At 35.0% G+C, this 17,010-nt stretch overlaps 1 protein-coding gene across 2 annotated transcripts; it reads left to right on the top strand.

Moving 5' to 3' along the window:
* Positions 1-6,761: 6,761 nt before the first annotated feature.
* LOC111789135 (serine/threonine-protein kinase CTR1) lies at positions 6,762-16,004 on the top strand. 2 transcript variants are annotated; one of them, XM_023669792.2, is made up of 16 exons: positions 6,762-7,028; positions 7,223-8,145; positions 8,579-8,877; positions 8,978-9,122; positions 9,853-9,968; positions 10,663-10,871; positions 11,594-12,064; positions 12,167-12,207; positions 13,137-13,205; positions 13,615-13,715; positions 13,790-13,874; positions 13,958-14,056; positions 14,141-14,209; positions 14,718-14,849; positions 14,961-15,055; positions 15,515-16,004. In XM_023669792.2, exons 2-16 carry the CDS (start codon positions 7,399-7,401, stop codon positions 15,609-15,611), a joined length of 2,775 nt encoding a protein of 924 aa, XP_023525560.2. In that variant the 5' UTR covers positions 6,762-7,028; positions 7,223-7,398; the 3' UTR covers positions 15,612-16,004. The 2 variants fall into 2 exon arrangements, with proteins under 2 accessions (XP_023525560.2, XP_086977640.1); XM_087121514.1 differs by lacking the exon at positions 6,762-7,028 and having other exon boundaries at positions 7,208-8,145.
* Positions 16,005-17,010: the final 1,006 nt, after the last annotated feature.

The following is a 17,010-nucleotide window of genomic DNA, read 5'->3' as shown; positions in this document are numbered from 1 at the left end:
TTTATTTTTTAATTTTTTTTAGATAATTAATATTTAAATTTACCAAAAACTCCTTGAGATAGGATAAATATATATTTTTTTATTTTTTTTTAGATAATTAATATTTAAAATTACCAAAAACTCCTTGAGATAGGAGTAAATATATATATATATATATTTTTTTTTTAGACAAATATTTTCCTTAGAAGATTGAAAATAACAAGCTACTCCACTATTAGCTAGCGGAGACGGGAGGTAAAAGGTGGCTCATCTAGCCCAGCAAGTGAGTTCATTGTGTCATGCGATAGTGCGATGTAGCTGAAAAAGGTAAGCTCCTTTTTATTTATTAAAAGGTATGTGTCGGGAAAAACTCCAAAACTAGGGTTCAAAAAAACTTACCTCAGAAACAATATCCGTTCTCGAAAAGGGCACCCCCACAAGACCCCTTAGCTAGAAGCTAGCCACAACTGCTTTTCCCACCGTTGTTGCTTACAGTTTACCGGCTCGAAAATTTCTTTTTCGCCTCTTCTCTTCGTCTCCATTTTGTTTTTATTTTATTATTATTTGACAAAAGATTTATTGGGACTTGAAAAGCATGACATCCATTTCGAAAATTGAAGTCCAAAATCGACAGAGCATTTCTTATCCTCTACACTAAACAACTGGAAACTGAAAGACGGTTTTCATTTACCCATAAAATAATATTTATGAAAAATATCGTTATTTTCTTACGTCATTAGTAATTATTTTAAAACCAAATTATTGTTTTTACTGTTAGTTTAGTTGTAATTAATATAAAATAAAATAATTAGGAAAGAGAAAAAATGTAGATAGATATTTATAATTAAAAAATAATAAAATATAAAAATCTTAACTAAAAATATTACAAGATAAGTTCGGAGTGAAAATTTAAATATTAATATTTCACATTACAAAACCCGTTAATTATGCGATAATTATATTTTATATTTTACTTTTGTAGATGTGTTGTTCCTGGTTTATAAATATATTATAGAATACATTTTAATTTAATTTATAAATCGTTTTTAAATAAATATGAAAATAAGAAATATAATTTTGTTTTAATTTAATTCATGGTTTCTAAAGCTATAATTATTGAAATTGACGTTCTTCCTAAGAATTCACAATTCGTCCAGTGACGTCTAAACTAAATGTCCGAAAACCCATAGAACATAGGCGGGCCCCATCTGACGAACGACGTCGTTTCTCTAGGTTTGGCGACAAGAGACAGATGAAACCCAGCTGGCTACTACATTTTTGGGATTCACCAAAAAAAATAAATATATGTTTTATCCATTAGATTTTCAATTTGATTTTTATTTTTTTTTTTAATTTTATTTTCACAAAAAAAAGATAATAATCTACCCTAAGCCTTTTCAGATTATAGTAATAGTTAGTTATTAATAAAGATATAAAAGAAGAATTAAACTATTTATTATTTCATTTTAAAATTTAAAATTCTATAAAATTGGCAAAGTCATTGAATTTTTCTTAGTTATTATAATATAATTATCTTCTAATTTCTCGTCTAATATATATATTTTTTGTTATGGTAGGTAAGCTTATTGTAACTCGATTATTAATAGTTATGGACAAAAATAGACAATAAAATCTATAATTCTTTTTAAAAACCAAAATATATATTTAGCCAATTTTTTTTATAGATATTAAGGGCGTGATTATTTTTCTGTAATGAAAATTGGTTTCAATGGTAACAAAAAACAATCATAATATAATCAATAATTATAGAAATAAAATTAATTTAATTGTATTTATTTGAATTAATTGTAAATAGAATCTCGACATATTGAGTATATTTAGAATTGAAATGAAATGTTTATAATTAATAGGCTATTATTATATATTTATAATTAGTTACTGTGGCAAAAATATATTACATGAGTTAAAAGATTTTCCATCTCCCATTTTATTTTCCTATTAAAATTTAAACTTGAAAATCTTTTAATATCTATGGTAAAATAAAATTACTTTAAATTATTATTATTATTATTATTATTGTAAAATGAGAAACTCGCAATAAATCGCGACCGCACGTTTAGGTTTTGAGTACAAAAAAACACGTAAACACGGCCACGGCCACCAACGGCACAGGCTCCCCTTGCTTCTTCTCGCGTCGCGCCAACAAATTCTCCCCTAAAACGAAAAACTCGTGATTAATACGACTTCCTAAATTTGGATCGCCACGTGGAATGCGTTCCCACCTTCCATTCCTCTATTTTCCTGCATGCATGGGGTTCTCAACGTATTGCACGTGAAATTCACCGGTTCCCATTCATCGTATCTTCCTCCTTTTATTTCCCGATTATTTGTAGTTCTCGCTGCATTTCATCGCCGAATTTCAAGTCAAACTTCTCTACTCAAAATAATAATAACAAATTAATTTATTTCAGAAAGCTCCGGAAGTTTAATTTAATTTATTTATTTTATCACACTTTATTATAAGTACCTCAGAATAATTATTAAAAAAACACTGAAATATCATTAATTTAATTTATTTATCTCAATATAAACGTGAACTGATTGGTCGTTGATGATTTATTTTTCTTTGAATTTATTTTTTATCAGAGATTAATCGTTATTATTACATTAAAACCACTCGATAAATAAAGAAATTGAACAAAATGTAAACACGCTAATACTTATCTAAATACAAAGTCTAAAATTTAAACCTTAAACGGTCCAAGAGTTAAATTAAAAATTGGCCTATTGAACCATACATACGTCAATAATATACGATTATCGATTCAAATTTAAAGTTTAATAAAGAGTTCATGAACATCTATCGATTTTATCGATAAAAGCTACTGCACACTAATCAACATGTTTCCATCTATTACAAAAGTTCACGAAAGATCGTGGATTTCATGAATAGAAACTATTGAACATTACGTGTTCTTGTCTAATACATGCAATTTGGTTCGAACCGAAGACAGTAAGAGTTCACGAAGATTCGTTGATTTAATTCATAAAGACCAATATACGCTAAAATGAGTTCACCGAGATCGGTTAATTTCGTGGATAAAAACTACTACACATTAAACACCACATATTTTAATTTAATATAAAATTTTGATTCAAATCAAAGTCCACGGAGATCCGTTGACTTTTTGGATAAGAATAACAATACCAAACGTAAGAGTTAATATTAAAAACCATTACACTTAATTAAACATTAATTAATTACCCTAATTAGTTAATAAATATCGATTAAGCAATAATTCAACGAACTTGGACGTGTTACTCGAAGTAGAGCCTACCGGGGCACGCCCTTTCCCGCCTGTCTTCCCCGTAGAAGAAAGAGCACCACGAGTTGCCCTTTGTTGTTTCCCTGCATATAGGGTTTTCACTTTTTTATTTTTTTTAAATATATTTTATAGTTATGAGTTCGGGAATTAATGACGTGGCATGCTATTTATTTATTTTCACGTAAGCATATGCTCTATTTCATAATCTTAGTTTTGACATATTCACTAAATTATAATATAATTAATATTTTTAAAATAGATAAAATATTAAAATATTTCACTATAGTTTATTTTCCTTTTAAATCTAGGTTTTTTCCCATTTGTTTCTGTTTGACGAACACGACTTCTTGATTATAAATTTATGATCATTCTCCAAATTAGTCGATGTGAGACTTTCATCATCCAACACCTCCCCTTGAATAAAGTACACTTCCCCTTAATCGAGACTCGACTCCTTTTTTTCTTTTGAAGTTTTAGTCATTTTTTTACTATGCCTTTTAGGATGCTCGACTTCTTTTCTTTTGGAGTCCTCTGTTCGACATTTGAGGATTTACCAATCTATTGGTATGGCTAGCACATGGCTCTGATACCATGTTAGACGAACACGACTCTCCACAATGGTATGATATTGTCCCCTTTAAGCGTAAGCTCTCATAACTTTGCTTTGGACTTCCCCAAAAGGCCTCAATCCAATGGAGAGAGTATTATTTGAAGCGGACGTGGACTTTCATCATCCAACGGTTTGTACATTTTTTTTTTTTTTTTGTGAAATTGAAATTAAAAAAAAAAAAACCAATTTTAAAATAAAATGATTTTTTTTATTTTTTTATTTTATTTTTGTCATTCATGGGTATAATTTAATTGATAGGTGTAACTGTTAAAGTATGGATGACACTTTTTCCTTCCATAATTATTGGATTTATTATTAAAGTGAAAATATACTTGAATTTGTGACCATGTTCTATTGGAGTCATTCGTTTCACGTGTCTCAAACATTTATGAAATATACAATGAAACATTTATTGGAGTTCAACCTTATTGTTAATAGATATTGTCTGTTTTGACTCGTTACGTATCGTCGTCAGCCTCACGATTTTAAAACATGTCTATTAGGGAGAGATTTACACACTCTTATAAAAAATGTTTCATTCTCTTTTCCAACTGATGTGAGATGGTATTCAAGAAATGATGGTCCACTTAGGCTCAATCGGTGCCCCATAGGTGGACTCAACGGGGGGTGTATTGTGAGATCACACATCGGTTGGAAAGGAAACGAAACATTCTTTGTAGGATATATATTTTTTTTATTACATTAACGGTTCAAGCTTATTGTTAATAGATATTGTCTATTTTGACTCGTTACGTATCGTCGTCAGCCTCACGATTTTAAAACATGTCTACTAGGGAGAGATTTATACACCCTTATAAGAAATGTTTCATTCCCTTTTCCAACTAATGTGAGATCGTATGCAAGAAAAGATCGTCTATTTAGGCCCAATGGGTGCCTCGTAGGTGGATTGGACGGGAGGTGTATTGTGAAATCACACATCAGTTGGAAAGGAAACGAAACATCCCTTGTAAGTGTGTAAAAACTAAAGGAAAAGTCAAAGAGGACAGTATCTAGATGAGTACCTATTAGTTTCACTGCACTGACTCCGAAAGATCTTCTAGCGATAAAGTTCCAAGAAGAACGGAAAAACTACCTATAAATAAATAAATAAATAAATAAACCTAAACAAAATGTGAGATGGGAAAAATAAATTAATTGAATATGTTATGGAAAGATATTAATTATTTAGATAAATTAAGCACTTTCTAGTTCTTCATATTCCATTGGTGTTATAAAAAAATTGAATAAAAAAATAAAGTAGGTATAGGGCTTTTAAAAATGGAAAGGGTATGCCTCAATAGGCTTCCATATCAAGAAAAGTGAAAGGTGTTTGGATTTGAGGACATAAAAAGACTCAAATTCCATTATTTATATATATATATTGAATTAAAGCATATAGTTTAATTAACATAATGTAATACACCACATTATAATACAGCACATTATAGTTTAATTAACATAATGTAATATACCACATTATATGTAACGGTCCAGATCTACTGCTAACAGATATTGTCTTATTTAACCTTTCCATTTTGAGCTTTCCCTCAAGGCTTTAAAATCCGTCTGCTAGGGGAAGGTTTCCACACCCTTATAAATGGTGGTTTGTTCTCCTCCCCAACCAATGTGGGACATCACAATCCACCCCCTTCGGGGCCCAGTGTTCTCGTTGGCACTCTTTCCTTCCTCCAGCTGATGTGGGACCGGCCCCAAATCCACCCCCCTTTGGGGCCCGCGTCCTTACTGGCACATCGTCTTGTGTCTACCCCCCTTCGGAGAACAACGAGAAGGTTGATATATAGTCCAGTGTCTGGATCTGATACCATTGTGATGTCTCACATTGGTTAGGGAGGAGAACAAACCATCATTTACAAGGGTGTGGAAACTTTCCCCTACCATACTCATTTTAAAGTCTTGAGGGAAAGTCTAAAAGAGAGAGCCTAAAGAGGACAATATCTGTTGGCAGTAGATTTGAGCCATTACATTACAATATCATAATTCAATATCATAATTGATGTTGCTTAAGCTACAGTCTATTCTTTGTTTGCTTTTCAAATTAAGTCATCTATTTTATTATTATTATTTTAATTATAAAGTCGTGGAAGACATCTTCTCTTGTCTCTTCATATCATGAGCTCGATGCTTGCCCTATTAATTGTTTTCTTTCACTCATATATTCTTTATTATTTATTTATTTAAAACTTTTGATATTAATTTCATCTTTGTCTTCGTTTTATATATATTTATAAATATATATAATTTTTGTTTGGTTGAGATAATCTTAATGCAAACGGTTAATCTTAACATATCTTAATTAATAAAGACACGTATATATATTTTTAATGATAAAACGAATATTATATTTTTAAAATTAAAATTAAAATTTTGTGAATTTCAAAATTAAAATAGTTTTGAAACAATATGGTTAGAAAAACAATAAATTAATAATGAATCCATTTTTATTGACAAACTCTACGATAAATATTATAATAAAGAAGATATTTGAGAATTTCTTTTAAAAAAATATTTAACACTAAAACCGAGATGGTCCCATAAAGTGGGAAAATAATTTACCCGAAAAGTTTTTGAGTTAAGTAAAGTTTTTTTACCCATTTTAAATTCCAGCTTAAAATAATAAGAAGAATTAATAACCGCAGTGAAAATGAAAAGGCGGGTAAAAAAGGGTAGAAAAATAAAACCGCGAATGGAAGGGAAGAACAGTAGCGTTAATGTCCAGATCGGCTCTTTAGCCCTACGTGTCACTACGAGAGCAGAGCTTAATCTTACGTGTTCTTTAGCAACGCAAGGCGCGCATGTACGCTCCCGGTTTTCTCCATTTCCGCCATTCTTATTTACAATTTTATTATTTTTATTTCTCCACCGATTTATTTCAATCATCTCCTTCCAATTTTCTTGCTTAAAAAACTCTCTCCAACGTTACTCCATTGGCCTCCCATTTTCTCTCTCCTTCGCCACCGTCTTTCTCCTCTAAAATCCAACATCCTCCATTATCGAATCCGTATTTCTCTTCCGACCTCCATAAATAAGGTTTACTCTCCGTTTCTGCTGCTGCTGGAATCTGTATTTCCGTCTTGGTTCCCTTGCCTCGGTCGCTGTGTGCTCCCGGAATAAGCTACTGTACTCTCATTCAGGTTGGTTATGAAGTTGCTTTTTCTGTTCGTTTTGTTTTCTTTTCTTTTTTGCACTTGAGGAATTCGGTTATTGTTTTTTTGGATTTTGTTTGTGTTGTTTTGTTGTTTTTATGCGGTTTCTGTAGTGTTTTGAGTAGCAGGTGTTTGTAGCAGGTGTTTTGATTACTGATGGAACTGGACATTATCGTATGCAGAGGTGATAAAAGTAGGTGAGGTTTGTGATTTACAGAGGACTAAGAGCAAGTGAGCGATTGAGAGAGAGAGAGAGAAAGAGAGAGAGAGTTGAAGGAAGAGGTGCATATTTTGGTTGCGTTCGTGGTTACGTGCGGGATTGTATCAGTTCTTGCTGGCGTTTGAGACTCTGTGAAGAATGCCGCACAGAACGACTTATTTCTTCCCCAGGCAATTTCCGGATCGCGGATTTGACTCAGCGTCAACTTCCAAACAGATTTTGGATCACGAGAAGAAAGTCAACAAGGACACTTTAAGTACCGAAAGTGACGCGAAACCGACCCCGCGGCCTGCTCGCGACTTTAGTGTCACGAAGAGTTCAGCTGTATCGGATCTTTTCACGGGGGACAAGTCTCAAAGCAAGAAGAAACTGCCTGCTCTTTACGATTGGTTGGTGAACAAGAAAGCAACACGATCAGCAACAGCTCACGTGAAAACTTGGCTTTCCAATTGCGATGAGGACCGCGAGCTCTTGCTTCCTCCACCTACCTCGGAACCAGATCATGATACAAAGAATGTTGAGGATCGGAGTGTTGACCGGCGCTTTGACCGGGAAGTTTCACTGCCTAGATTATCAAGCGGGAGTAGCTATGCAGGGAGTTTGTTTTCAGGCACGGGAACGGGGACTGTGGATGGGAACTTTTCCAGCGATATTAAGGATTCATCGGTGTCGAAGATATTCTCCACACGCACGGCGAGACCGGAAGAGATTGTGGATGGAGATGGTGAGGAAAGCCTAGCGGAAAGAACGAAAGAGAGTTATTACCTGCAACTCGCTTTGGCTGCAACGCTTCGTTCTCATGCTAGTCTCGCTGGCGATCCCGTGCTTATGGAGGAAGGCAGGGTGGAAATTACGGACGCTGAAACTGTTTCTTATCGACTATGGGTATTTGCACTATCTTTCTCCAACTTTTTGACTTATGTACATTTCAATGTCTTATGTTCTTAGTAATCAAATTAAACAGTTCAATTGTTCTATTTAAGTTCTATTTTATCCTCCGCAGTACATCATCAAGTTCTGAATGATTTTGAAGGCATGTCTCGAATGGCTGCGTTAAGTGTTTTGTCTTTGGAGAAAGTTTCTTAGATTTTAGTGGTCTTTTATTTTTTCTTCTTCATTTCCCTTGCGTTAATAGCATAAATTTTGTTTCGTCATTGTTGGTAATTGTCTAGGCAATTTGCTTCTAATAATTCTGTTTTTAATCATTCTTATCATCTTGGTGGAATTTGTGCGGTTGGTTTCAAACTAATAGTTGTCGTCGGAGCTACATTTTTACTTCGAATTAGTTATTTACGACTCTAGGTTCACATATTCTCAGGTAAGTGGTTGCCTGTCTTACTCCGACAAAATTTCCGATGGTTTCTACAATATTTTGGGTATGAACCCGTATCTTTGGGTTATGTGCAATGATTTTGAGGAAGGTAGACGGCTACCACCTCTGATGTCACTTAAAACCATTGAACCGAGTGAGACGTCAATGGAGGTGGTTCTTGTGGATAGACGTGGGGACTCTCGACTGAAGGAGCTTGAAGAGAAAGCACAAGAACTATATTGTGCTTCAGAGAACACCTTAGTGTTGGTGGAAAAACTAGGAAAACTTGTTGCGATCTACATGGGGTACGTCCTCGTAATTTTTCTTTGGTTTGGCAGCTGAACACTTGATTAAATTTTTTGTGCTTCTTTTACAATATAATTGTATTTTAATTCCAATACATAGGGGCACTTTCCCGGTGGAGCAAGGGGGTTTGCACCTCCATTGGAAAGTGGTGAGCAAAAGATTGAGGGAATTTCAGCAATGCATTGTGCTACCAATCGGTAGTCTATCTATGGGATTATGCAGGCACCGTGCAATACTTTTTAAGGTAAGGGACTTTGTGGTTTGTTTATTCGCTCATCAAGAGTTCTTGCTAGTGCTTTGAAATTAAGCTTTTGAATTTCTTTCATCCACACATGTTTATTGGATAAGAATGGCACACTTCCAAGCTATACGATTATCACAACTAATTCTGTTAACAATATAATAGAAGAATGTGATAGTGTTATAAGAAGTAAAAATGATTTTAATTTGGGGCATTGTGATTGATGGAGACTACAACTGGATTCAAAGGATGAACTTGCACCAAATTTTATTTCCCTGCACTTGTACGTAAGTTGACAGAACTAGATTCAGATTAGAGGACGAGGTCTCTTGCTCATTTTTGGTGGGATGACTTATTTCCTATAGCTGGTTTGTTGGCTTAATGGATCAGGGATGTAGGGGCAAATGCGTTGTGACTGTGTCTAAGTGAATATACCCGATGAAACATGTGTTTCTGTTTTGTTTTAAATGATATGCACCAGTTAGCTATTCTCGTGGTGAGACTAGATTTTTTTTTTTTAATCTCACTCTAGACACTACAACTTCACTTCGTGGAATCTGTACATGTTCATGTGTTGGGATTTGGAGGGGTACCTCATGGCAACACAGTACAAACTTGTATGACTTGAATGATTAGCTGCTTTCATTGTTGTGTAAGCACAGTAAATTTTCCAACTGCTGGGTATGTTTATTCAATATATTAATTGCATGATGGTTTTTGCTTTCTGTATCAGAAATTGGCAGATTATATAGGTTTGCCGTGTCGGATAGCTAAAGGTTGTATGTACTGTGTTGCTGATCATCGATCCTCTTGCCTTGTCAAAATTGAAGATGACAAGAAATCGTTGAGGTTAGATAATCAAGCTGTACCTCTCATGAAGCTGTTTCACATGTTGCCTAATTTTCAGCTGTTTCACATGTTGCCTAATTTTCAGCTGTCTCAGTAAAATCTTGGCATTTTATCACCTTAAACGATTTTCATAAGGCTTCTGGAATTACTGACATAAAGATTTGAGGGTTACAATTTTAACTTTGTGACGAGCAAAAAGTACATTGATGAAGTTTTCAGTTGTCAAGCCATAAGGCAGGATCATCTCGAAAGTTGTTTCGGTACTCTTTTGCCTACACGAATTTTGGAGTTGGCAATTAATAATTTTCCCTTCTGGCATTACGTTATCATTTCTGTAGATGTAGTTTCTGCTTCGTACAAGTTCGTTCTTTCTTTATTTTTTGTTTGTATTGATTTATTGTGTATGTCAAACATCATGGATTTAGAGCTGCTTTACCGAGGCAGTGGATATTCTGTAGTAAAATATTCAGAAGTTTCGAATATATCAAACCAAATAGAACTCTTTGCAAGCAAATTTTATAACTTGGCTCCCTAAATTGTTCTTTAATCAACAAATTTGCTTCATTGTCAATGAAGACAAGACCTCTAAATTTGTTTGAGTTCATTTAAAGGCAGCCATATATTGGAACAGTGTTCACTCCATTTCTAGTATATGTCTTTGGGCGTTGTTTATGGATACTCATTTTCTTAACAGGGAATATGTAGTTGATTTAGTGGGGGAACCAGGAAATATACATGGTCCAGATTCCTCAATTAATGGAGGGCTCCAATCTTCAATACCTTCACCACTTCACATTTCTCATTTAAAAGAGTTCCAAGAACCTTACGTGGAAAGTTGTTTAAGCCGTCAAATTGTTGGGTCAAAGCAAACCTGTGGTTCTCCTGATAATCCTCTACATTCAGGTTTGTTCGCATTTTGTTTTCCTTGAGAGTACGTTTTTAGTTTCTCCTACTGGGTTAAAATCGACGGACATCCTGTAAAAATAGGTGGAAGACCTTTTTTTAAGTATAGAACTCAGACGACTTTGAGCTCAAATACTATTACTCTAGCATAGAATGGATGAGTTCCCCATATGATAAATGCTGTGGAGATTTGTTTTTGTAGTTCATGTGTCAGCTGAGTTGAGATGTATGTTTTTTTTAGTGTATAAAAATTAGCCAACCTTTTTGTAGATGTGCATTCTTGTTATTTATAAATTATTGTAGATGGTTTTCTAAATCCAGCTAATGTTTCATAAATCATCTTAAGCCCGCTTTTACAATTGACATCTGTCTTACTCCTAGATGTGTTTTCTACATGAACCTACTTTTTGGCTTTTTGCTAGTGCTAGGTGTCTGCTGCATATTAGATTTTACGTTCATTTGAGTATGGCTGCCATTTTGTTGAAATAAAGTAAGAACTGTTTTCTTTACATCCTTTTTCTTCTTGAATAAGTCGTCTTCTTGACGTGGCAATTTACTCCTGAAAGAAAATTAAGCTAGCGTGGGTCATGTGTGCTCTCTAGGTATTCTTTTTAAACATGTACGTGGCATCCATGTATGGTTTGGTTTAATGCATCCTGGTATTGTTGTATGAGGTTGAATGGCCCTTAAATTGGATGTCCTTTTTTATTGATGTTTTGCAGGCCTTGGAGAGTGCCGGATGAGAGGGGGAAGCACGTTATATAAAAATTCAGGGACTGGAACTGATAAATTGGTTGATCAAGCTGTCGGTATGAGATCATCTCAGCTGTGTTTGGAAACTAAAGAGAGCGAGGAGTGTGTGCTTCAGAGTCATATATTGGCACCCACTGACGCTGATGCCTCTAAGAACTTGGGTTCTGTTGCTGGTGCATCTTTACATGAAAACGCCATTGTCATTGAAGAAATATACAGAAAAGAGGAAGTTGTGGTGGGAATTTCACTCGATGAATCTAGCATTGATCCGTCCAAATTAAGCTTGTCAACTCAAACTGATTCAAAAGAGGTTGAGAGTAGGTCTCGAAGTTGTTCAGCATCAACACATCCAAAATATCTGATACTTGAACCATCTCTTGCAATGGATTGGCTGGAAATTTCATGGGATGAATTACATATAAAGGAGCGTGTTGGAGCTGGTATTTCCACATCTTGTCATTTCTGCTTACATTTATTTCTGCTCGTATTAAATGTATAAATGGGTAACTGATTCTGAATTTCCCGTTTTCTTGTACTTGCAGGCTCATTTGGAACAGTGCACCGTGCTGAATGGCATGGATCGGTCAGCCTCTTTCACCTCTCTCTTTAACTCATGATTTAACTATATGTTCAGTTTTATGTATAAAATTTAAACAGACTGGTCTTCTAGTTTAATGGTCTTCTGTTCCATCACCTCTCTTTTAACTCATGATTTAACTATATGTTTAGTTTTATAATTTAAACAGACTGATCTTCTAGTTTAATGGTTTCTGTTCCATCACTTTGTTTATTTTCCGAGGAGCATGGATATTTTGAATGCTAATTTTCTTTGCTAGTCTGAAGAACCCCTTGAAAATCTGGGAGTGTATTAAAAAATCTCCATTAAAATTTTAACTGGAGTTGATATGAGAAATGCAGCCCTTATGCCTGTACCTTTCCTTTAAACATTATTTTTAATAAATACCGTGCGGGAATTCATGAAGGAAAATTTATATATATTGTATTGGTAAAAAAATATAAATAACTACATAGCATTAAATGCTGAAACTAGCACAAATTTCATTGCATTAGCAGTATTCTGAAATCAGTTTATTGAATTGAGCGTTAGCCTCTTTTCATTGTTGGAATGAAAATTTTGTTTCTTTCTTAAAGTAATAATAATACTTGTAAACTGAAATAAAGTAATAATAATACTTGTAAACTGAAATCAGGAGAACTCCTACCCTTTTTATGGTAGTTTTTCAGAGATGGGATTGTTTTGGGTAGCAGGAACGCTAATGGGAAGCCAATCCTTGCCTCTTTCCCATTGCTGTCCCGGCCTTGCCTCTTTGATATCTTGAAAATGGAAACAAGCTATAGTTATGCTATCACTAATGAAGACGTTGATCAAAGTTGTCTAGAATAGACTAGGGCCCTCTTGTTTCCATTGCTGGTTCTACGCTCGTTTATTTGTTACATATCTTCATATTTCTATCTGTTGCTCAACTAATACACATAATTTCTTCTGCATAGGATGTTGCTGTCAAGGTTTTAAGCGTGCAGGATTTCCAAGACGATCAGTTGAAAGAGTTTCTAAGAGAGGTATGATGAGAAGTTTATAATGGATGGTAAAATCTTCGAAATATTAATTTAATATACGCTGGCTTTTCCATTTTTAGTTCAGTTGCTAGCAGTACCTGAAAGTGCATAGAACTCATCTCCTCTTTAAAGGATTAATTGAACATAGTTCCATTTTTAGTTCAGTTGCTAGCAGTACCTGAAAGTGCATAGAATTCATCTCCTCTTTAAAGGATTAATTGAACATAGACACCCTCGGGATGATCTTGCAACCAGTTGTAACTGAGGTTGACTATGACTTGTTAGGGCAATAAAATAATTAATGGTTCATATTTCTCAAGTTGTTGCATTACTTATGGTATATTCATGTTCTGTATAGATAGAGTTATGAGATTGCAATTGTCGTTCCTCAGTACTCTGTAAAATTTCCCAGGTTGCAATAATGAAGCGGGTCCGCCATCCGAATGTGGTACTCTTCATGGGTGCAGTTACTAAGAAACCTCATCTTTCAATAGTGACTGAATATCTGCCTAGGTTATTTCCCTCCCCATTTCTTCGATTTTTCAGTCTTTTATAAACTGTGATCTAATTTTAAATTTTTGTAACAGGGGTAGTCTATACCGCCTAATTCACAGGCCATCCTCTGGTGAATTGATGGATCAAAGGAAACGATTGCGAATGGCGTTGGATGTGGTGCGTCATTTTCTTTCTTGCTGTTGTCGTGTTTTGTAACATTATCTGAATTAGCAAAGTAATTCTTATTTTTTATTGCACAGGCAAAGGGAATCAACTACCTACATTGTCTCAATCCTCCCATAGTACACTGGGATCTTAAATCCCCCAATTTGTTGGTTGACAAAAATTGGACGGTCAAGGTGTTAAAAACATGTTCCATTTATCTTGAAACTTACAGAGAAAACCGTAGACTTCCTGTGCTAATTCCATGTTTGTGTATTTAGGTTTGCGACTTTGGGTTGTCCAGATTCAAAGCCAACACTTTCATATCATCGAAATCTGTAGCTGGAACTGTAAGTTGTTCCTACCATATTAGTATTTGCATAGAATAGTGCACTTATTTCCGTGTAAAATAAATGTCATTGTTCCTTCTTGCATTCAACACCGCTCTTGGGTTTGTGATTGAAACATTTGGACTTGATACGTATTGGTTCCTAGGGTCTTTGAATAATTGAAATTGCTGTACCATGCCTTGGATGGTGAGATGAGAGTAGTTCTTTACCGCGTCTTGGATACTATGGTTTAGCCATGCAACAATTCCTAACATGTTCCAAATGTTAGCCATGACTGTCATCCCACGAACCCATATCCAGACACCTGATCCCGTCACATCGTGTGAAAACATAGGTTTTCATTCACCAGATATAACTATCTTCCGATTTTAACCTTTTCTAGTTGGTTCATCTGTATTGTTCATGTCATTTCTATTGCCATAGAAAGTCAGATTTTGCATCAATATTTCGCAGGTTAAGTTTTTTTCTCAGCCGTCCATCAATGTAACTATGTTGCTTTTATTTTCAGCCTGAGTGGATGGCTCCAGAATTCCTTCGTGGAGAGCCTTCAAATGAGAAGACTGATGTCTACAGTTTTGGAGTGATCCTCTGGGAACTAGTCACCATGCAACAACCGTGGAGTGGGCTTGGCCCGGCTCAGGTTAGTCATGGCATTCATGTTACGGAGTTTATTGTTACATGTCTACTAAAATTGTTATTTTCTCTACTGTTACCCTCCTAAGTTGGTGAACATGTTTGTACGAACTTCTAGGTTGTGGGAGCTGTCGCTTTCCAGAATAGAAAGCTTTCTATACCACCAAACACTTCCCCGTTGGTGTCTTCCCTTATTGAATCTTGCTGGGCAGAGTAAGTTATTTCATCTGTAATTTACTTACCGTACTTGGTCATTCTGTTTATTTTCACGTGGTTTGGTGAGTTTTTTTTTCTTCTTCTAATTCAATTGTTGGGAGAGAGTCTCACGTTGGCTAATATAGGGGATGACCATGAGTTTATAAATAAGAAATACATCTCCATTGGTATGAGGCCTTTTGGGAAACCCAAAGCAAAGTCACGAGAGTTTATGTTTAAAGTGGACAATATCGGAGATCTGTGATTCCTAACATTCCCCTTGAATAAGGAATTTCAAAACAATTTTCTGCAGTTCTGTTACCTGCTAGTATCTTCAATATCTGTATTTGTTCATGAAAGGCTATTTGGAGACTGAATATGTTATGTCGATAAACCAGAAAGATCGACCCCTTCGGGGACATCCAATAAACCGAGGTGATCGAAAATAGAATCTCATATTTCTTCTTTTCTTGGCAGTGATCCTGTTCAGCGCCCATCATTTACAAGTATAGTCGAGTCCCTGAAGAAATTGCTCAAATGTCCTCAGCAGTTGATAGTAATGGGAGGAACGTGAAAACACCTCCCAGCAACTAAAGCCGATTTGGGAGACTAACTAATTATGCAGTAACTGAAAACATCGGTAATCAATATCTTCAACTGACTGAATCATTTTGGTCTTTGGCAACTTTAGATTTTGGTGGTTGCATAAGGCTGGAAATAGCCCAGATGAAAGCTCAAGCTTTTTAGTAGTATCCCATAGAAATGCTAAATTCTACATCAATATGCGGGTTTATAACATCGCAAATCCAAATGTAATACAGTTCCTCCAATATTACTGGGAAGTGGAACCTATTTTTACTGCTAAATGCACTGTTCCACAACTCGCTTGTAATCTTTATGAACCCGCAGTATGTTTATTGCCGTCCCTAATGGCGTAATGAGAAATAAAATATTTTACTTCTTTTTACTTCGCATATGTCATATGAAATTTATAGCACAGGAAGAATGTTCTCCTCTGTGGGAAATTGTCTCTGCCCAGCAATTTTGACAAGTCGACAACCGCCTGGAACAAAGGTAATGGCCTTGTTCATAGTTTCATTCTTTAGCGCCTTATTTCTTGTGAACTCTGACATGGATTTTCTTATAGGATGAGCTATCTTATCGTCGATTTATGGAAAATCTCCATTTCCTCGCAACATTCAGGTAATTCTTTTTGCTACCTATTAAAATTATTTACCATTTCCCATTTCCCATTTACCATTTCCCATTTACCAGTCCTGTCTTGAATTAGGATTGCCCACCCGTTTTCCAATCTGCGTTGAGGACATTATCGGACTTCTTACAGCATTGAACGACAAGTCCACGAACTTTAAGGTACATTTTAAACACTTTAAACTATAGGACGCACAAGAGCGCGTTATACTTTTCTCTCTGCTTTTTTTTTTCCTTCCCAAATGATATCATCTTGTTCGCAATTTTGATATGCAAGTATATGGTTTTTTATGTTCCTTGAGCTTGGTAACTGTGACCTCGGTAAACAAGTCATGTTCTCGAATGTCTTCATCAACAGCGGCCTCTTTTGATTCTTTTTAGCTTCCATTTTCTGGTTTTGATGTGTGCCCTTCACTTTTAGTTCGTCACTTATTATTGGTTCTAGCTTCTAACTTCCGCATTGTTGCTCTCAAACGGTATCATCTCACAGCTTCCTCTCTTTCCACACGATTGATTTTGGTTTTGAAGGTGAGTTTGGTTGTAGTTTTGAGATGGCTGATAAGTACACTAAATCAGAAGTGATTTTAAAATTTTTAAAAAGTATCTAATGAGTGTTTCCCCCCCTAAAAGTGGAAGACGTGTTTTTTTTTCTCAAAAGTTATGTGAACCTATATAAGTAAGTTCGTCTAGTTGGTTAGCCCTGATTTAAATAATCAAGTGCATGCATTCCCTTGGATGGGGATTTTCACGGTACCATTGAA

Source organism: Cucurbita pepo, chromosome 2, assembly GCF_057944985.1.
Source record: "Cucurbita pepo subsp. pepo isolate OVF chromosome 2, ASM5794498v1, whole genome shotgun sequence".
Classification (NCBI taxonomy): domain Eukaryota; kingdom Viridiplantae; phylum Streptophyta; class Magnoliopsida; order Cucurbitales; family Cucurbitaceae; genus Cucurbita; species Cucurbita pepo.
Note: the sequence above shows the minus strand (reverse complement) of the source record. Positions and strands in the feature narration are given on the sequence as shown.